At 42.6% G+C, this 23,317-nt stretch overlaps 1 protein-coding gene across 2 annotated transcripts in view; it reads left to right on the top strand.

Moving 5' to 3' along the window:
• The first annotated feature begins 620 nt into the window (after positions 1-620).
• The window catches only part of LOC117600482 (lachesin), a 134,706-nt gene continuing 112,009 nt past the window's right edge, over positions 621-23,317 (top strand). The window contains exon 1 of one of the 2 annotated variants that reach the window (XM_076692758.1): positions 621-1,266. In XM_076692758.1, the coding sequence (XP_076548873.1) occupies positions 879-1,266 (388 nt within the window). In that variant the 5' untranslated portion in view covers positions 621-878. The remainder of the gene's footprint in view (positions 1,267-23,317) is intronic. The other variant, XM_034315986.2, reaches the window with a different exon arrangement.

The following is a 23,317-nucleotide window of genomic DNA, read 5'->3' as shown; positions in this document are numbered from 1 at the left end:
TAGATGTATAATTATATTCGTGATCGGTCAGGAGCAGGTTCACCGAGGATCAGTTAAGTAGGTCGTATAAACAATAAACAAACCGTGCGTTCATCCTCGAAAATTCCCGTACAACAGAAGACGGCCCCGAAACAACAACAAAGCCGAGCATCTGTTCGTCGCTTTGAATGGCACAGTAGCGTGTGCTCGGATCAGGAACATCTCGTTCGAAGTTAAACAGAAGCTAGCCAAGAGGTTAAAATTAGCCGCGTACTTCGCGATTTCCTTCTTGCAGCCGGCACGTTGTTCGCATGCTGAACCGGCTCGGACAAAGAGTGTAAGAGAACGGTTAGTGTGTATGTGCGCGAAAGCAAGTCTGCGGCGAGGGGGTTGGTTAGCAAAAGGGATTGAAAGGGAGAGGCACAGCACGCGTGCGACCGGCTTCGACTAAGAAAAGTCGAAAATCTTAATTCGGGGGCGGTGCCAGGGTTGCGATGCGATGGGCGGCGACTGGTAAGCGGCGATTGGCTTGGTTCGGCCAAAGGGTGAGAGATTTGCTAGAGGGGTGGCGGTGATATGCGCCGCGACGCCAGGACGTCGGCGTGTTCACGTCTGCTCGACGCGGTCCTCTTGCTCCTCGAGGACGCCAGTCAACGCCGGGCGTTCCAAGCGTACAGTCGCGGATATTTTCGTCGTCGTCGATCGACGATCGCGCGCGTGTTCGACACGCTGGGACTCGTGGTTGTTCCTCATCGATCCAGATCGAAATCGACTGATCTAGGATGCGCTCGAGGGACGTAATATTTTATAAAATCCTCGCCTAATCGACCACGCGTGTATCGTTGTCCTATCGAAAAAGTGGAACGTGCGTAAGTTTGTTTACCCTGTGATCGGTTGGGATGGAAGGTCGTCCGGATACCGCTTACGGAGAACGTTTCCGATGCGCCAAGCTCGACGAATCGTTCGAACGCTCAAACGGGCAGCGTGCGTGCGCGGATAAACATTGGTGTATCTCGAGAGCATCGTTTCGCGAACGGAAGGCCAATCTTGATCGTTTCTTGAAAGAAACCAGAGACGCCGGTGGTGTGTCTGTTCATTGCGGATGCGGTTCTTACGCGAATCGTGATTGTGCTAACGATTTCGGCAAGCTGCAGCCCGGAATTAGGCTAATGGTTAGAGAAAGCAGGGGAACCAGGTTCAATTTTGTGCCCAGGATGATGGCTGTCTTTATGGTTGCCTTCGTCATGCTGCTCGACACTCGGCAAGCTTCCGCAGCTTTCACCACCGGTGAGTCGAATAAATTTTTCAATAATTTTTCTTTGTTACGGTAGGTCGTTGAAGAACAAAATCAATCATAGATTTTACAAAATGAATTAATAACGATTACAAGCGTCGATTGATTGAATGGCTCTCGTTTTAAACATTTTTCGATGCTATTATTGTTCACTTCATTGGATGACCAATTGATTCCACGAACTGTCGATCAATCAACGTTTACATATATCCACCGTACATCGCTTTCCTCTGTTTTCCCTGACAGCACTCGTGGCTGTTTGAACAGCGATTTAAACGCGCATCGTTCGATCAACGCGTAACCTCGGATTTGATTTTTAACCAACTTCGAAAAAGGAGGAGCTTACTCAATTCGATCATAATTTTTTTACTTGCTCTACATTTTCAATTTATTTTTATATGTAGATAAGTACTCTGTATATTATAGAAAAACTACAAAATATATGTACTTCGTCATATGATGATGAAATTAATTTTACAATTATGTAAATGACATGTAAAACGAATGGAAAAATGGTTCTTATCAAAAATCTTATCAACGTCGCAAGTATAAGTCGAGTTAGGGATCAATATAGACAGATCAAAAAACTTAAATCAAAAACTCCATCGGAATAATTAAAACAACTATACACTCTAATACATTGTTAAATTCATAATAAATAGGCGCTTTTATTGATTGAAAAAAAGGTAGTTTTTCAAAAAGGAGGGGGAATTCAATTTTGCAAAAAGGATGATTTAAAAAAAAAAATTTACACACAGTTTTATAAATCTCAAGAAACAGTATAACCTTTATTTCAACCATTGTTTTATATCTTTTGTTATTTACGACTTATAAGCACGTATATAGAAACGGCGGTTCAGATAAAAGGATTGATATCTTCCTCAAAGAAAAAAACGGACATGAATTACAGCTATCTTCATAAATATTTATACAAAGTTTCATCAAAATCGTAGTGTATCAGTCCCCGATGTTCCCTAGTCAGGCGTCGGCAACCTATGACTCGCGGGTCACCAATTGACGCATTTGATAATTTAGATAGCAAGTTCGCCATACCGCAATCAAATCGTTATTGGCAGCATCGTTTATTCGGATATTTTTAATTTTGCGCCGCTTCTGGAAAGGTTGAAATGTATTTAGTATACTACTTAACGATTAAATATGTTTTATTAATAGCTGTGGAACATTGGTATAAATAAAATAGAAATTATTTTACACCTTTTAGCGCATTTTGAAGTTGGTTGTATTTTTTGTTAAAAATTATTTTATGGTTATGTTAAATCAGAAAACCGACAGTGGGCCGAAGTACTCCCGGATATTATAGTCCGTTCAAATACACGGTCAAAGGCGTGTGTTTTCAACAGTGGAAAATAAATTTGCGCGACAGCCATGTGGCTGAAATTGCCGGCGACGAAAACGTTCGTTAATGAACCGTTTCTTTTTCGACGATATTGAACTCGATTTCGATCCTCGGAAATTTGAACTCTTGTTTCGTGTAACCGTTGATACTTTAATTCATTCATTTTACGTTATCAAATTCATTTAGCAAACGCGAAATAACCTTTTCTCGGTCCTTTGTACTTTGTCGAGCTAAAGGGAAGAGCCTTTGTACTTGTTGACGTCGTTTTGAACGACACCTGGTTACAGGCGTCTCCTTCCGGTAAGCGTTGTTGCAAAAAGCTCGTTGCTGGTTCTAATACCGCGGCACCCGCTGAAATTACACTTCAATGGCGAAATTGCGGCCAGGAATGAGCTACTACGCGGCCCCGTGTTACCCCATGCATAATTCATAAACGAGGCGACACAGGGGAAACCTCGGGCGATAAATATTTGTTTGAGGGCGGAAGGACGTAAAAGTGCATGCAAATGAATTGGCCCTAATGTAGCCCGGTGCTAGTTACACGCTGCTCTAAGCACACCTTGAGCGCTTTCCTCTTAAAGGATCTTCCTTTGTCCTTCATATTACATATTATTGTCTTCAACTTTTGGCAATTAAATTATTTTAGGAACTTTTCGAATTTTTATGCACTTTTAAGCAATCGAGGCGTTATACGGCCTCGAATTTTCTTTCCTTTCGTTTCTGTTCATCTTTCAACCGCGAGATGGAAGCGAGTGGAAACGGAGATACTTTTGGATAATCGGATGAGAGCCAGATGAATATTCACGAACGCATACATATGTGCGCGAAGGGAAAAGTAGGATAATCCGTGCCACTACTCGCGTCTGAATTTTTACTATTTCCTTCACCGGAGGCGAAAGGAATCTGTAGATATTGTTACATATTTCACGTCCCTTTCGATCATTTCCATACCGCTGGAAATTTAACTAACGCCGATAGCCTTCACGGAAATTAATTTTCGGATAAATTTTCCATGGTAAAAAGAATATAAACGACTACGAGGGTAGTTAGGACCCTACATGAAATTGTCCCTAAAAAGATCACAACGGTAGAATCATCGAAGCATCCCTCGTCCCTGAATAAGCTAATCCTGTCGTAACGTGGAAATATTTTTGCATTAGCCACGGTTGATCCCAGCTAGGGGTTGATTTACAAAAAAAAAACTGCCGAACGAGTGGTCGAAACGTGCAAAAATCGTTTGTATTTGCACCACGTAGCGCGCAGACCTCGCGAACACATTAGATATTAAATTTAGCCCGCTTACAACTGTCGCTGTAGCTAATTAGGGGTGTGCTCCCCTAGCGAAACAGATGGCAGCCCTTAGGCGACCAGATAATTCCGTGAAGAGAAGAGTCTGAGGAGGGTGGGAAACGATAGCTGCTCGAAGAAGAGCAACGAGGGTAGTTCAAAAATATTATATGTTACAAGATATATTTTTGATGATCTAAAATCTCTCGAATTATGGAAGATAGAGGACGAGGGTGAAAAGATAAGCAAAGTTTGGAACAGATTCTGTGGAAGGTGTATAGCAAGGGTCGATTTGGAGGCGACATTTGTTATCAAACTCATTTAATAATTCATCGGAATTAGATAATACCGCGGTCCGAATAGGGGAGAACTGGTGTAGACCGCATCTAGCTATTTAAACACGGTAAATGTACGGTGGCAAAGGGGTCGCGAAGAGCAGAACGGTTTTACTCGTCGTTCATTCGATCTGATATCGAGACAATGAGAGCCTTTCCATATTATCCGTTCTCCAGACGATATATTTGTCCATATTCCCCAAGCCAGAACGGTATCATACGAAATTGAATGGCCACCACATAAAATCCGCTATGGATGATAATGCTGACCATTGTGTTTTCATCTGCTACTCCGAATTAGAAATATTCAAATTCGTATTTACACTAAATTGCAACGAGCTTTTCGTGATTATTTTGAAGTTTATGTTAATAATGTTCCGCGTTGTTTGACTGATTAATTTAATAGCCAAGGGTTAGGATTACCTTGCTCCGTTAAGTACCAGGAACATACACCTGTACGAGTTACAGACGCGGTATACGGTTCACGTCACTAGCAGTTAGTACACGTCAGAAACTCGAGCTGATTTAGACTTCGAATTTCGCTGTAAAACCCGTTATCACGGGAAACTATTATCGAAATACGTTTCGTTGTTTGCCACGTAACTTGCTACTTATTGCCTATCGACTCTCTCCTTTGTGAAGCGTGGATCGGTAATTTGGATTTCAAAAATTTCACAGCAGGACGCGTCAGTTTCCTGAGAGACAGTTGTTCGGAAAATTGTCGCGACAGTTGTTCGATAAAACATGTTGTAGGATTTTTGAATTTTTTTTTTTTTTTGTAGTTGAGAGAATAAACGCATCGCTTGAGGCGACAGGTTGATGAAAACGGTAGGGGTGTGCGGGTACCCGGAATGGAAAATTCCATTCGCTCTGAAGAAGTCGGGTTAATTCGGGTTGGGAACTCATTCGTGATTTCGGGTACCCGCACACCGCTTGAAAAAGATTTCTTTGTATCGATAAAAATGTTTAAACATTTTTGAATTAAAAAAATCGAAGCACAGAACATTAGGATTTTCAACCACAACCCCTATTATTTCCAGGAAACGTACAATACTCATTCCGCGTGCTCGTACGTGCGTGTACATCGGGAACGCACCCCTGCCGAAGGGTGATAGGAAGGAAAGACCGGTATACGGGTTTCGTACACGTTCGAAGGCACAGGCACAGAGGGTTTCACGTACCCCCCAGGGATTCTCGCTTCATGCATTTTATATTTCGACGGACTTTGATTCCTAGACGGGCCACGTGGCCCACGGGAGTAATCCTTAATCTTTGAACGGAAATTATCTTTGATCATGGCTCAGTCATTGGACGTTCTCTCCGTTCTCCTTATTCCGCGTCCACCTCCTCCCATGGGTCGAATGTCTGTTCCCTCTATTCTACAGTCGTTTCAGGAAAAACCGTCTGGGGTGGAAAACCAAGGGCGAACAATAGGGAAAACTGACTGACGAGACTTATCTTATAAAATCACCGAGTGGATTTATGGGGTGAAACGGTGAGTTTGTTTAATTTTATACGAGCATTCTCGCAACCACAGGAATCAATCGAGAAAAGTTTCAACTTAGCAAGCGTATGTTCGTCTTCGGGGAACGAAACGATTTTCCATTACCGTTCGATTGTGCCAGGAATCGACGGTATCTGTTTCCCATTCGAGTTTCCTGGTATCCGGCCCGTAAACATAGCCGGGATCTTTCTCGGAAAACAGCACCACTTTTTCGCATAACCGTTCCTTAGCAAGGGTAGTTCGATCGGATTCAAAATAACGCCACTTCCCGGCGAAGCAGTTTTCGTCGCTATCACCGGTACCGCTTTCATTTTCCTCTCTTTTTCCTGTTGGTCGACGGAAGTTAAACGCGCGACTGCGATGCAACTGCTGTCGTCTAGCCTCGGCATCCGGGATCCTTAATCTGCTCGCGAAAAACTCGCTTCTGTGGCGGAAGAAAGCTGTACAAGAGAAAGAAAGAAAGAATGAAAGAAGAGGGTGTTCCTTGAGGAGAAATCCTCACGCGAGCGATCTCGACTCGGCTTACCAAGTTGGCGAAATACTCGGAGCTCTCTCATCCTCTCGTTTCCTCCTCTTCCTCTTTCGCCTTCCACCTTTGCGCCTCTGTCGACCACCGACCTCTTTCTCCTTCTCTTTGTTTTTTTTTAGTTTCTTTTGGCCTTCACCCGCCACCACCCTCGATTGCGTACGTGTGGAAAGAAAGCTTCCTCTTTGGGGATACCCGGCACGACTGACTTTAAAGTTCTTTTAGTTTCTAGTCTGCTGTCCTGCCCGTTTCTTCGTCGCCTTTTTTGCTCGCTCGCGATCGTATTCGGAATCAACATCGTTTGGGTTGTTAATGAGGACGATCGATACAGGACTGACAGTTGATTCTTTTTTTTATGACGTTAAAATAATAGAGCGGAGTTACGATTCCTCGGTTCACGAAGTACATTCAATTCAAAATAAATTTCCGGAAACCTTGTTGAAGCCCGGCTTAACAAAACTGTTGAATATTTTCGCAGAGGTAGTCTCCTGTTAAATTATAATTCCTCCGGTTCGACTTCCATCGTTTTCCCCTTACTGTCCTTTCGTTCATCTTTCTTTAATGCGTTTTTTTCGACGTTCTATGTATGCAAGCCAAAGCGGATTGCGGTGTAAATACAAAGAGAGTCGCGGAGAAATAACCGGCGCGAGGGTAACGCGTGTTCCATCGGCGCGGGACGATCGGTCGCGACAATTTGCGACAACTAATCTAAATTCAAATTGCCTCGAACAAAACTAATCTAGCGGTCACACGGAACGCCCCTCCATTTTCCTCTGTGTTCCGCTTCCTCTTTCTCTACCTCTTCGCTTTTCACCGTGTCGTTCCATCACCTGGTGCTCACGTCACGCCCATATATGTACGTTGATTGAGCTCCCGTTAACAATCTACATCTGCAACCTTTGCTCGCGTTTATACGAATATTCCGGGAGCCACCGTTTTTCCGCCGAAAGCGCACACGTACGCGCCGACAGGCGGACCGACTTTTTGGCCGAAATTGTAGCCACGCAAAGCGTCGGCTTGATGGACGAATTGCAAGGTTTTTAAATCCGAATTCCGTGGATCCAACTGACTCAAAGCGATCCCCATGGATCACGTAAGCCGTTGTATAAGGATTTTATGGGGACACAATGTATTTGCAGAAAAACTGTTACAGAGAAGGTGAGAATATGGATCGGTTTCTTATTTCTTCGATAAGGGCTGTGATCTGTTGAAAATTGAAATAAAAAAGAAAATCAAACGTCATCAGGCAGAGCTGTTTCGATTTTTCCTCTAATTTTTAGAAGATGCGGGTGTGTTTTCGTAGCAAAAGTAACATTCAGATTGAATGTTATTTTGAAAACGATAGATTGTTACATCCAACGTGAGCCGTTGGATGGAAACTCTCGCGACAAGGCAAAGTGTAAATTATTTATCCCGTCGAGAGGACACGTGAAGCGAAACGTATCGCTTTAGGCTCTGCTTGCAGGCTGTTTGCACTGAATTCGTGTGTTTCGTCGTTGACTGTGTGTCATTGCACAGTTTGCGGAAATTATGAATCATTCTGAAGTAAACAGAGGGTTCAACGTGCCGGTGAAAGGAGAAATTCTCGCTAGAATAGCGAAGACAATATGTACGATGAACCGTTCGTCGAACTTTATCAACGAAATTCTTCGGGAAGAGAGATCGTACTTAAATCTTGACGTGAAATCTCTCATACAGCCTGGAGGAACACATTGTAAACGCGTCGTTCCTGGAATATTTCACATATTTCAGGAATTCCCTTCTGAAGGGTCCGCGTTTACTAGGTGATTTGCTCAGTCGGATAAGTAACACCATGGCCACTAAATTTTTGTCCATTTCGAGTTCTATATTATTTGTATTTCTGCCTACAAATAAAATAGATAAGCATTATCTCTTTATAACTTAACACTAATTAAAAATTAGAAAATACATATTAGAAGAATCCTTTATTGATTGGTTTTTCTTTAACAACCAATGGCATCAAAAAATGAATCAATATTTTTCAAAATCAACAGATTTTGTATTGGTTTCGAAATTGAAATTTCTTCAGTAGCAATAAAGGAGTTCTTTCCACTGGAAAAGCAATAGTTTCACATCGATCGTTAGCCAAATTTAGCGTTCGAAATGAAAGTAGGGAAGATGTAGAAAGAAAAAAGGAGGGAAGGACAAGAAGAAATCCAATGACCATCTCCAATCAGCCACTACCGCGACCGAATCGATTTTCGTAATGAATTGTGGCTTGGTAACTCTTCTTGGCGAACCAATATAGCTTCTTCAGGGTTACAAGTTCTTTCCGTTCTTCCAAGTCCACCTAAAACACGATCGCTTCGAATCTATCCTCTTCACGCGATCATCGTTTCTTTCACAAAATACTCCGTCTACCCCAATTTTCAAATTATAAACAATTCGACGAAATTATTTTATGGGTCGAATTACTCACGGCTCGAATGAAGCCTCTAAGATTGCCAGGCCTTTGAATATTCTCGGGGTCACGTTCAACCTTAAGGGAGAACGCGAAGAAACGATGGAAACGAAATACCAAGCAACAGCGTAAAACAATTCCATCGCGTTCATAGTTTAAATGCACGAAACTGAAGTGGTAAAATTTTTTTGTCCCGTCGGAGTTACGAGGACGACAATAAAGTTTTAAGGAACACGGGTCCGATTTAACTTTCCATGCACCACTAGAACACCGCCGTGCCGCTTTCTTATTTGCACGCAAAGCAAAGAGATTTCTACGGTTGATTCACGTGTTCAGCGATTCGACTTTTTATGACGACCAGGGTTTTACGATTCCGTTTCCCTTACAAAACGAGTGCACACGCGTTTCTTGTTTGTATCCGTCCATTATCGAAAAGAAATTTAAACGTACCGCTTTATGTCAGATCTCTGAATGAGAAAGTGCTACCGGAGAATAATTCGCAGTCAGGTTCCTTCTAAAAATAAATATAAACGTAAAAAAGGAAGCAGTGAAAAAGCAAAACAAACTATTCGAGTCTCAAAAATACCGGTGGGGTAAGAGGAGGGGGTGATGGACCAGGAACAACGGGAACAAAGGGTGGTTTCGGACCAGGGTGGGTACTCACACCAGCCCGTCGAGCCGCCGTATTGTCCAGGCCGGTATTTGTGATATTAAACTGTTTAATCACCGAACTATAGAAAAAGCACAACGACGCCGGCGTCGTGGCCACGGCAGCCACTCTCGCGGCCGTCCCTGTGCACGTCGCATCCCGCATAGCTCGTAAATCTCACTCCCATACCATCCTCGGTAACCCTCGTGGCCCACCTACGACGCTTATACGCCGATACAACGTGCTCGTTGTGGCCGATCCTCGGCTACAACCATACACACCGATGAAACGAGGGGGTTAAACTTGAAACAAGCCTGCGGCATAGAGGGGTGGTCGAGAACAAATCCCATAGAATTGGCGGCTAGCACGAGCCAAAGCCGTGGGTGAAACAACAATGACAATTGTCCACTCCAGTGACATTGATTCTTACCTCTTCCTGACAATTATCGAGACAAGTTTTCGTTTTTTTTTCTCAAGGGAAAATAGTGATACTCCGTGTATAGAGAAATAATCGCGTTATAGTTGAACGAAAATACGCTTTCGACGTAATTTTGTCACGGATAAATCGATCGAATATTATCAAATTGTCCGAACAATTAACGTCGTCACGAGATCGGTATAGAATAGATAACGTAGAAATATAATCACGTCGAACGTTTATCGAACTATTATCATCATGCAAACGACGTTATTCTCTTTCATAAACAGGCGAGCACGTCGCGACAGATGAATAGCAATCGCAGGCTGGAAATTATTCGTATGAAAAGGTGGCGGATCGAAAGCGACGTGGACGAAGTGTTACAACGTCGGTTATATGTATTTTTCATTCGCTCGTAAATCTCAGCGTTTGAATATCAAACGTGCGGAACGTACCTGTGTAGAGAGGTGCGGATACCTATACATATAGAACGGGAGGATTGCAAAAGTATAAGCGAATATAAAGGAATGCTAACAACATTTGCATTTTATGAGGCTTCTAGCACGCTCGGTAAACGGTATCAAAAATATCACCGATCTCGCCGCTATAGCTTGACGAATTTCTATGTTAAATCACGATCATTTTGTCACGATCAGGGATTTATTAACACAATAATTTATGTTCCTTTTATTTTTTAAAAATAGATATTACGGATACTTTGAACTTTACAAACAAATTTAGCGATCGACGAACTTTTAGGGTCACGTCCAAAATCCAAAATTTCCGACCCCAATTTTAGGATAGCCCCGCACTTCCATTAAAAAAATATAAGAATACTTGGTCGTGAATCATTTTTCGAACATTTGTAACAAATCTAGCAAATTCACTGCGCGAGGTAGAATTTACCTTTAATTAGTGTACAAACGAATCGAGAAACACCGTGACCGTTGAATCAGAAGTGTTAGCCACATTGCACTGGCGCACCGGTTGTGGCGACTGTATAATTAGCGTAGAAGTGAACTGTCGGCTGTCGCTTTGATCTCTGGTACGTAATATTTTTCCTACCGGAAGTTTGACACAGAGCGAGTGGCATCGCGACGAAACCGCAACTCGTATGAAATATGGAAAATTAGAGTCGATGTTAATGCCGCGTTAGCATTCAAACGACTGCTTTGCGAACTATTTCCTTTTTCGGAGACAATCAACGTGTCAAAAAATTACTTTGATGCGAATAGAGGTGGCAATTGTTGAGGCGATCGAGGTCCTGAAATCCGGTCAACGACCGTAGTAAAACATTATTTGTAGCGAATGCGGTTTCACGCACGTACATCGTAAAACGGGAAAAGAAGGGAAAGAAGTGGCAGGGAATTTACGTCAATTTGCAAAAAACTCTCGACTCTCGAGCATGTTAGTATTAGCTGACGATTCTCGTAAACTTCGTGCTATGCTGTTCCCATCTTAGAGATTCTCCGTCTCTACCTTTCGCACTTGCCTGACAAGATTCAACGTTCGAACTTTAACCTCCGGTTCCCGGGATGTTGGTGGATATCAGGTTCGAAGGAGCACGGATTTTGAACGTATATATACAGAAGAATTTTACTGATTTGTGGTTTCGAGATTGAGATCAAGATTCGAACGCTATAAATATGTAGTGTAGCAGGATAAGCAAAAGTGCTTTTGAATCGATTTTACATGGCAATACATTTTTCAATAGCTTACCAAAAGAAAATATTGAGTACAAAGTTTTAACCCTCTATCTCAATCGAAAGCATAGTTACAGGGTTAAATCGAATTATCGATTTTTACCACATTTTTTCTATTTAATGACATGCAAAAATTTTGAAATATTCTGGGCATGATTATTTATGGCTATGAATTTTTTCAGATTTTATCGTTGCAAAGAAATGTGAAAAATCAAAAATGAAAAAAAAAAATGATCGAAAAATGTAGATTTTGTTTTGAAGTTTTCGAGCCACTAGTTTTTTACTGTTTCAGCAGTTAAATACTGAACGACTACAATTCTCAATTTCTTTCAGTTTTTTTAGTGGGGTCAATTAAACACCGATATTGTCGAGATATTTTCTGCGAAATCGTGACAACTGCTTTCAATTTTTGCCTTCCCTTTATACAGTTGCTGTATTGTGAGATTTTTAATATTTCCGCATTCGACAGAGCAATATATCAATACAGAAAATTATTTAATTGATTAATTGAAGGTATATATATACCATCCACTTTCGAAACTGTTCGAAACCTTTTTGTCGCAGGTTCGTTCCCAACAAAGGTCCAATCTTTTTTTTCATAACGAATTTTTTAAAATTGTTAATAACATGACAATAAACGGTATTTACTCAAAAAAGTTTCAAAAATGTTTTGTCATAAAGTATACATAAAAATAAATCTGAAAACATTCATAACCATTAATAATTACATTTATAATAGAACAGGTTCAGTGATATTTTTGACCATTTTATCTTGCTACATTCTCTCATGAAATCCCTTTTTTTTGGCAGAAAATATTAGCGTATTATTTTGCACTTAACGGCGCTACTTTTTATCTCACAAGGATAAAGTGATACGAAATGACTTTTCGCCATCTCGGTTTGCTCTGTATTTCGGAGGGAATAATTCAGAAACTAATACAATGCGAGTGTCGGCTGTACGGTAGTAATTTCGGCGGAGGGCACCGGAATTCCATGGCAAAATTTACTTTGCATTTCGCGAAATCATGGCCGCGACAATTGGCCTGACATTATACGTAATATTAAACCGCAAATCGCGCATACGCCGTTAAATAATAGCCGCGGACGAATATAATTGAAGTCGGCTTACATTCGCGAATGAAAACGCAATTAACGTTTTCCCTTTTAATTAGAAAATGTATCCTCTTGCTTCTTTTTCTGTAATCTTTGGGTAAAAAGCGAGGAGAAACGAACGAGTACGATGTAACTCGCGTGTAAAGCGAAATTTAATTATTTGCATCGTCGAGACAGATCATTACGAGGGAGAAACAAAAGAAGAATCCGTTCTACCGTGAAAAATATCTATTGCATCGTTATAATTTTTTCCTCTTTCAAAGGGCACAAATTTTATCATTGATTTAACGGCAGGAAACGTTGAAGCGCTCGGTTGGTTTTTTGAATGAAACCTTCGGGCAACAAATAATATTCACAGTTGCGGTAATTAACAAGATAGATGTTGAGGAAGAAAGGTGCCGGCATGTGAAAAGAATCTTGACGTTTCAGCGGTTCACCTCGCCACTTTGCCGATTGCTTAATTAAACAAAAGCCTCGGCGAAGAAGCTGGAAGAAGGTAGAATGGAAGATTCTATGAATAAATAAAGCCCAGGCTCGATTCGTTGCCGTCGAGTACGATACGAGAGAGAAGAGAAAGAGCATTGCTCTTCTGCATCAAGTTGCTTACCTCTCGTTCCTGCTTTTCGCCGGCTTATTTTTCTCAAATGTTGCCTATCCGCGAGGAAATAACGTTCACACCTGTACCTGCTACCCTAATTTACACCGGTTGCCATTTTCAAGATAAAAAAGCTTAGCTAGGTCTGACTATGTACGAGTATTTCTACTGCGACGGTGAACGTGTTAAATATTGTACCGTACCGATACAATTGGTAGGTAGAAAGCGCAGCTTGCCATCGAACCGTGGCAGACAGTTCCTTAGCGACAAATCATCCCCGGCGAAATCGGTCGCGCAATGAAAAGCTCGTATGGAGAAACGATCCTGCGGCGTATGATTTATGGAGCGGCCACAAAGGACGCGGCCGAAACTCAGTTACGTCGCGTCGCGCCGCCGTGGCCCATTTCGCGGATCGCAATAACGTATCGTATTGTTCGATGTACACGGGCCCAAAAAGAAAGGGGATAGGAAAAAGCTAGCAATCGTTTGGCCATGGACCGACGTAAATAAACACTAGTGGCTAGATTTTCGAGAGGACAGTAGGCGGGAGCGAGGATCGAGAGGAACTCGGTGGCAAGCCAGTATATTGCATCGCTTGTTGCACCACAACCGAACGCAATATAACGTAGGTATCGGTGTACAAACACGTCACTGCCGACTATCCTGTCCAACGCATACACACATCTGTCTGCCAGCCTGAAAGAGTAACAACCATAATAGGCTTCTGAATTGTGTGCCTCGACAATGGACGAGATGAAAAACGAGGATAGGGTTCTCCTTTAACCACTTCTCTCGCGTGAATTTTCAGGAAACAGACGAATATTTTCTCCCTCGATGATATAAGACAGACACGGTTAATTTCTTCGTTTGTTAGCCCATGCCTGATATAGGACTATGTATACTCTTGCTATTCAATTGTAGCCGGTGAATCGCTGATCGTCGATGTTTCGTTCGTTTACGAGAACGTAAAGAGGGAGGTTTTTATTAAATTTCCTGTCGACGAGATTACACTCGTTTCGGCGACATTGTTAAGAACGTCGAGAGACCGTAACTACCTCGTTCACACAACTGAATTTCTATTTAATTTTCGGCTTTGACAACTTTCATGGCTGAGAATCTGAGCAATTTATCGCCGCTACATTGAAGATGAAATAAAACTCAGACGATTTTACGCGACTCTGATGGAAAAGTATGGAGTCATAAATCAACTAATAAATAGTTAAGTCTTTATATTCTACTGGGACAAATTTTATAGATATCCGAGACTACAAAGAATCAAAGTGACTATAATTTTACTTCGGCGTACACAAAATTATTTCTTTGTTTATACATTAAAAATATTCGACGAAATTTGCATATGAACCATCAAATGTTGATTTTTTAAATAAGTTACCGTTGAATTTCCTAACTAGAAACGGCACATGGGAAATCCGTGTTATCATTAGTATTCTCTATCGGTGTACCACTCGCAGATGCATAGAGTTTATGTTCCGTCTGACGTTTGCTATCGCAATGCAACGTGTTCGTGTGTGTTTCTCATGATTTCCCTGAGGAGCATGAAAGTTATACTTTTTAACGATGAATTGTAAAGATTTCATGCAAGAAAAGACAGGTCAAAGAACTCTTGTTTTGATCGTTAGCGTTCGTCATTTATTCAAACTGCGCCTTTTTTTCGGTAAAACATCCACGCCATTCTCTGATACGCAATTCAACGCACGACCATTACAAAATTATCCGTTTCGTGTTTCTTTTTAACGAAATTCAGCCGATTTTCAATGCGGAAATCGCGCACGCAACCAAGCCAGGATTTAAAATTCTACACGTCCAACCTGTTATTTTTTCGTGTTCATCGTTAATGCAAGGCAGCGTGAAAGCTCGTTCGAAATTCAAACAATGGTAACAAGCTCGGTTGAAAAATGTTAATGGAGCTTCGAGCTCGAACTTCCGATTTCCGAGCTGCTGGAAAATAAAAAGGTTCGGCAACTTTTGATTCAGATCCTCGCTGAGTTGCATAACAACCTACTGTCATCCATGATTAACCATTTTCTGAAATGTTCTTCAGGATGTTTTCCATTACTGGATCAGAATATCACGAGAAGATCGAGTTTTTCTGTTATCAGAGCAAAACGACAAACGGTACATTTGCAATTCACTATGAAGATTATAGTTTTTTGTAGGATAAACAGACATTCAACAGGTGTTCTGACGGCATCTCTGAAACGTTTCGATGAAATAAACAGACTATGTTCTTTCAGTAAACTGTGCTTCTTGTGGATGGAAAGAAAGTTAATGGGCAATGAATTAATGCGAAAGGGTAGCAGTGGTCTGTTCAATTATTCATGTTGTGCGACCAGAGATATTTTTCGTTGAAACTCTGAGCTTTTTTCTCTTGAAACATTCATTGTGGAATGAAGCGTGGATGCAGGATGCAGGAGGCAATTGAATGCAATTACGATGGAGTTACTAAATGTTGCATTACTCGCGATCTTTTAAAATTTCAAGATAAAAGCCACTCGCAACAAACTTTTCTTGAAAATCACTGCAATTTCCGAGCACCGAAATCGGTCGACATCTGTTGCTCGAACAATCACGTACGAGGAAGTTGGCGCACGAAACAACGCCATCCAAAATGCCATTTCGATATTAACATTCAAGGTGGAGGATGAGTCTCAAAGTTATAGAGGAAAATTGAACGCGTAGGAAGCCCCGTTCGATTTCTCATCCCCGCTGCCCATCGCCAGGCATCGAACTCGCGATGGACGCTCGTTCGTTTACAACAGAGAGGGCTGTGATAGATTCGTTATTACTCGTGAATCTGATATTCTATATACATACATACGCTAGGTGACCGTGTAATAGAGAAAAGAGGAATGGCTACTCAGTATGCATTGCAACCTTCTGATCGGCAGGGAGTAATATCGTGCTCGGGGTATATGACATGCCCGGTACATGAACGTATTCGAACACTCTCTCACCTGAATTTATACAAGAATACTCTCAGTAGCTGAAGAAGCTGAAACTGCAAGCTCGCCAGAAGAAGCCACCGCACCGAAACACTGTTATTCTTGCGATTTTACACATTCACGAACAGCCGGGTCGCACATAAATCACGCGATTAACAGGAACGAAGTCGCAAACAAGTTGAAGCAAGCTGAAAGTTTGTTCGTTTGGCGGAGGAAAGAGGAGGATCCAGTTTGCCCGGTCGTTTCGGCATTATCATACTCGCGGATGGGGAATCGATAAAATTTCAAAGTCGATACGTACCGCCGCGACGCTGCTTCCCCTTCGTAATCGATCGCAGGGTGGGAGGTGTATACATTTTTCAAATGTTTGGGCTACCACGATGCGGTACATTAAACTAGAAACACATTGCAGGAAGCACGGTATATATAGATCATCGATGGAACGAAGCAATATCTACGCTCCCGTAATTCGCGAATCGAATATTTCACGAATCCTCGCCATTTTGATAATGGGTTGCGAATTCAAAGATTTTCCCCGTGTTTAATTCAATCGTAATCTGTGATTGTTGTTGATCAGAGATGCGCGGGTATCCGAAAATTTGTTGTATTTTCTTTACACGAAGGGTAACGAAATTCAAAACAAAGGAGGTACAGCTAAATGAAAAACTAATGGGTTTTCTGTTCCACCAGCCGGCACATTTTTCTTCATAGGGGTAGCGTTACGAAGATAAAATGATTTATAAGCGCGATGAGGGTGTGTCGTTTCTTAGCCCCCGCGTTCGGGGTCAAGACATTATAATCTCCACGATCCGCTTAATCTTAATATTCCAGCCAAACTCTGCTTTTCAAAATGAAACGAAAAACTCTGTTCTCTATTTATGATTTCCACTGCGAACGCGTAAAACGAGAATTGTATACGCGATGAAGTTTTCATCGGGGAATAAAGTGGTAAAATTATTCGATCGCACGAACCACTTGTGTCCGTAGCCAATCAAAACGCGGATGTATGCTAATAACGTAGCACATTACGTGTTCAATTTATCGGCTAGTGATGCGACTCAATTTCAAGCGAAACCTTACGTTCCAAATACACCAAAATTTAACTAGATGATTCTGCAAGAGTTGTCACTTTGTCGGGTATACTTCTAACTCCTACACACAATTTCTAAAATAAAGCTACCCCCATTTCGATTGCTGAATGAACAAAACGATCCATGCAGATTCGTAAACGGCTCATCCTCTGGCAAATTCATTCACCCTTATCGGCCATATTTTGCGGATCATAATGGCACTTACACAGCGACAACAATCAACGGTAAATCCGGCAGGATCGTTCGGTTAAATCCGCGGCCAATACCAGGTTACAGGGGTGCGATGGGAGTGTTAGGGTGCACAGGATGAGACAGGCAGATTACCTAATCACGGGTAACCCGTAAAGCAATCAAATTCTCCGCGGTATCGCGATCAATGTATTGGTCGTGCATCGGTGTAAAGGGTGGGCAGGTACGTAGGAAAGGGTGTCGGAGACTTCGATCCAGGGTAACGGAGACAGGGAGCAGCTTCGTAGGCTGTTAAATTCGATTTAAACCATTAATGGCGGCATTGTCTACGTAACGACCGTGGCCTGCCGGCAGCCAAGGTCTTTCCTTTCAAAGACTCCTCTGCTGACTGTTTCTTTTTTCGTGAAATTACATCCAAAATTTGCTGAATACAACCCTTAACGTCGACCATTCGCTATGGATGGTGAAAACCATCAGTATAATACAGTAGTCTCTTCTAAATTATCTTCAGGTTTCTTCTTGTTACATGCCTGTAATATCAGGAAATAAAGTCGAGCATCGTGTAGAAGGAAGAGGATGAAATTCGTTAATCATCAGGTACAATAATGCTGGACGCGTTAGTTTATGATGTCGTAAATAAATTGTTCTCGTTGAGTGGGGTCCGACAGCAAGGTCATTCTTGTCTGTACGTGACCGCTTTTCAAGATGATCCAACCATTTTCTGTAAAGGGCCACGTAAGGACACACTGTCCGTCCTATCTATTCGTCTGGCTCTCTATCTTGACGTTCATTGAAAATTCATCGTTTTATCCGCTGCGAACGTCTTTATCGACACCTCGCTTATCGTCGAACGTACCTCTTCAGAAGGTGGAAGGAAAAAAAGTGGTTGCTGGGTCAGAGATCAATTTTCCTTTTTAAAGCTGACCAGTTGCGAATCCCCGGAATCGCTTCGTGTCCTCCAGCCACGTTTCCATATCAACCGCAATATGAGCCAAGTGCAACGCGACCGCATATTGCCCAATCTTTGCCAACTAATGCGCCCGCCAGTCTGCAGCCTCATTCCGTATGCGTGGTATCAGGTTGCGGGTAAAGAAAGCGGCGCGGCGGGTGGAACTGTGGTCGCGTGGGGTCATAGGTTTTCCGTAGACACAGCTATAGACTAAATATTAACGAAGCTTCTCGGAAATGGCAATCAGGTAGGCCGGGACAGCACGTGCGGGTCCATACGTGGGCTATTCGGGTTCGCTTATTCGCATAGGTGAGAGGGTGGCACGTGGTGCCGGGCTGATGGCACGCAGGGTGCACGCGTGACGACAGGGTGCACCGGTTGGTGTCACGCGTGCGTAATGAATCCGGGAACGCCGGATGCGTTGCGGGGTCATAATGCAAGGGTCGAACACGCGCGTGCAGACAGGATGTTGTGTTATTGCTAGCGAAGAAAGATGATTGTTGATATCCGCATTAACGGCACCGATCTTACATTTTGTAAGAAGCTTAGAAACTAGTAAACTTTACAGCCGGACTACCGTAGAAAAACTTAACGGGAAATCTTTATTGCTCGGTTGAAACCCCTCCTCAATAATTTGGAGAGGTGTCTTTCGACCCCCTGATGAAACTAGTTGCAACAGTGGCGGGAATTTGTAACTTACGAGGCCCTATACGGCATTTAGCCGTGAAAACACGCGACGAGGGAACGCGTATCCTCTGCTCCGCCTATTGTAACCGCTGAAAACGACACATTTCGTAATTGCGAAGCCAGTTCATGCGAGCGAAGAGGAACATGCCGCGGCGAGGGTGGGCGTTACACCGTGTACAATTGCATATCCGCGTGATACAGGTAGATAAATAGATAGGCGAGCTGGTAGCTGGAAAAGGGACACGAGTCCGAGCTTCCATTACCTGGAATACACTTAATAATCACCCCATATCGTTGATGATATCCCGGAACCCATTTAGCCAGCAAGTGTCTCTCGACGCATCTTCCTCTGCTCGGTTTTCGCTTGGTTGATCAATAATAAACACGATACTGTTTATCACGCCGTATAAACAAACACTTAAGATCAACAAGTTACCTTTGTGAAATAAATAGAAGATCAATATCTTCACCTATCGCAATCTGGGATGGATATTCTTTCGCGTATCCATCCAGGTGTATCACTTTCGAACACCCGTATGCAACTCAAAGGCTGTGACTCTCTATCTCTGACTGTTCTGTCACGTTCTATTAACCCGAGTCAACTGTAGAGAGAGATAGAGGAATCCCGGCGAAACGGAATGCGTCAGAGATCACCCAACGGGGCACGTATCAAGCCTGGTCCGAGCAACGTTTCGCAGAGATCGGGCCAGAACCATTTCGTCCAATAACTGGAGGTGCATTAATGCAGCCTAGCGAGAAGATAACGGCTGGTGCATCGACACACGGTGTTATCGATCCGATCGGCCAATGCGAGAAGTTAATAGCGAACACACGAGGGTGTAAGAGAGAGGAGGAGGAGGAGAAGGCTACTAGCTGCACACAGCAAATGCCGTATTTTAAAGGGGGAAGGGTGGACGAGCTGGCCAGAGGGTATCTAGGCGAACGGCTGGTGGAGAATGTTAATCGTGCGTTGGAGAACACCGAGGACACACACGGCTTATACCCGCGATGCGTTTCGAGATCTACGATCTGTAATGGTGCAGAATACACGGCCGTGTGTTGCGGTGCATATCTACCCCGTAAGGGACGAATGCACACCCTATCGCTCCGCTATCGGGACCAATTGTCCTGCGGGACGTTTGTCCGAATGCTTTTGACGATTCTTCGACCGATGCTTGCACCGGTAATTAGACTAGAAATAGTGGGTCCAGATCGGTGATTAATACAATCAATTTTAAGATAACGACCTGTTAGGAGCTTAAAAATAATAATTATTCTATTATTAAACGGCACAAAGAATTATTCAAATATGAAAAATGGAAGAAACACGTGTGTAATTGTACTGTACGCGGGCAAATTATTTTTTATGCATTTTAACGAACAGTGACCTGAAAATGTCCAACAAACGGAAGGCCGTTTCGCATTTGCCAGCGAACACTTTTGCTTTTCCCTTTATTTTCCTCCACGCCGAGATACCATGGAAATTAATGTTTGCGTTGGCGACCAATTCGAATCGACGAAAAAACAAAAAAGGCTCCTCACGTGATATTCAATTTCAAATATTACGAGACCCGGAACAAAAATATTACAGGAGCAATTTATGGATTTCGTCTAAGTTTACATTAATATTCGAATAAATTTCAGTTTATCCTATATAACAAGTGTGCGAAGATTTCCGAGGGTTATTGCACGGGCGCGTGCGCGACGCGGAAATGTGCAAAAACCGTGGGCGACAAATTCAGCTCCCATACTCCTGTTTTTTTTTTGTTTTTTTTGTTTTTTCACGTCGTGCCACCTCGGTATTTATTGTTTTAATTTACCGTGACCGTGTTTAATTATGGAGAGTTCATTTCGAGCGACAACAGCGGCCCCCCAATACGCTCGTAGGTGTGAGGACGTTGCGTTTAAGCAGACGTTTCACACTTAACAGGACGACACGGTGTTTTCACAACGCGTCGCGGTTAAATTTGCAAATTTTCCAGAAAGATGTTCCTTCTCTGATTGTTGAAACGATGAAACATAAATTAGCGGTGTGCAGGTGCCTGAAATTACGGGCACGCCCGATTTTTTTCGATCCGACTCGACTTCCCGCGTACTCGCACACGCCTAATAAATAGTTTTGCTTTTGGAATATATATCCCTTTCTTTAAATCCTATTTTTTGTTTAAGAAACTGGTGTGATCAATCTATCTGATCCATTTATGCAATATGCCTCCAGACGTATTTATTTACAGCCCCATAAAACCGTATTACGCTTCGTTTAGCGAGTCCTATCAGAAAAAGAGCTCTTTGAGATCGGAGTCTTGCGACAAGCCGATATTGTTCGGTGAATATTTTTAGAGCGTATACAACAGCTGTGCGAGCGTTGCCCCTGACATCTCTTCGCCTTTCGATATTCCCTCTTGGAATCCTCTTGTCCTTCTTTTGCTCGTCTCGCGACGCTGATAAACCCGTGGCATACACAACGTGCGACGAACAAAGACGGATAATTCCTTGGCACGGAGTCACGAGGAGCCGCTAATGAACATCCCTCGACGATTTTAGATGCTGGTCACTAACAAGCGTGAAGCAAAGAAAAAAAGAAGAAAAACGAAGCTCGCAAAAGCGCAGGGGCAAAGATTATTTTAGCTCGTGACAGAAGCGTGTTCCATGAAACGCAATGCTCTTAATTCTTCCAGACACTCGGTTTCAGCAGAGACAATTTTATTGAACAAAAATTTCAATTTATTTGGAGATTCTTGATTGATCGTTCATTAAAATAATATGAGAATGAATGAATGAATAAGTGAAGAAGCTTTCAAAACTCCATCAACGATAACCGTGTACTTTAATTATACAACGGTATTAATGCATCAGATTCAGCGATTAACTTTCAGAGATGGGTAGTAGGACATCAGATTGAATAGATCGGCGGATAAACAATGCAATTTCGATTAGAATTCTAAATTAGACTATTTAAACATTAACTTCTCATTTTCAAACGCGGACACTTCGCCGAAATAAATGAATTTTGCTGTTGAGTTAAATTCCATATTTATTTTTCATGGAATAATTTTAAATCAATCTTGCGCGTATAAACAGAAATACGCTTGCTATTTATTCTTTCGTTAATTACAATGGGAAAGAAGAAAAAGGTAGAAGGACAGAACACGTAATCGAGGGAAACCCTTCCCGTTCGATCGAAATTAAAGAACAACAATTTACACAGCCTTAAAGCAGTCATTTAAACGAGCCTCGCCTACCGAAAAAGAATCAACAAAGAACGTTAACTATCCTCATTTACATGTAAATTCCGAAAGCTTGCTACCATTAACAGTGGCTACGAAACACGCTCTTTCAAGCGTTAACACCGAAAAACCGTCTCATCTCGAAGGACGAATTTCAATAAAACCTGTTTGCGATCTTTTCTCTGTCAACACGCGGAGAGTAAACAACGAAAGAGCGTGGTAGACAGTGGTAGCAGAGGCCACCGTTTCGAATCGTCGAAAGGAGGAGAAAAAGAAGAGGAAGCAAATGGAAAGAGAGTTGAAGTCAAAAGAAAAGCGAGAAGGAGAACACGCGACCGAAAATAGCCCCTGGACGTTCCGTTAAGGGAGGCTGGGTTAAGTTACATTCAACTGAAAATTTTCAGAGTATATATTTTTCTATTTCGAAGTCTTATTAATAAAAAAAAGGAATTTGTTGCAAAATTTAATTTAAATGAAAAGTAAGGGGTAGTTGATTTTTGCACGAATAACCATCCCCTAAAGTTGACTCTACCCCTTCTGTTTCTGTGCGGCTACTCGAGACACGAGATAAAGGGGGTCGCAATGAAGAAGGAAAACGGCGTTTATCCGTCGTGTTCCTTGCCCAGTTTCCAGCCCGTGGAGCGTTTCAATTACAAAATCCTGCGAAATCACCCGACGACTCTCGCCAGCTGCTCGTCCACCCGTTATATTTGTTGTGGCCCACCCTACCCTGCTCTCTTTCACCCTCTTTCATCCCGCCCGGCCGCCCCTTCAGGGCTGTAGACGTGGTCGAGCCACAGGAGAGAAACAAAAAGGACCGGTCCATTGTTTGAACAAGCCAGAGTAAACACCGGTGTCCGACAAAATCGAACTGGCAAGGTCCGCGAAACGCAGACGGATACTTCGATATTCATGTCGCGCTCTCTCCTACCCTCCCACACCCTCTTTCAACCCCGTATCTCCGGCTGACCCGATGATTAACCTTTCACCCTAGCGGGATTCGGAAGCAGCCGTGCAAAATTCGTGGAA

This window comes from Osmia lignaria, chromosome 15 (genome assembly GCF_051020975.1).
Source record: "Osmia lignaria lignaria isolate PbOS001 chromosome 15, iyOsmLign1, whole genome shotgun sequence".
Taxonomy (NCBI): Eukaryota; Metazoa; Arthropoda; class Insecta; order Hymenoptera; family Megachilidae; genus Osmia; species Osmia lignaria.
This window is presented reverse-complemented; position numbering and strand designations above follow the sequence as displayed.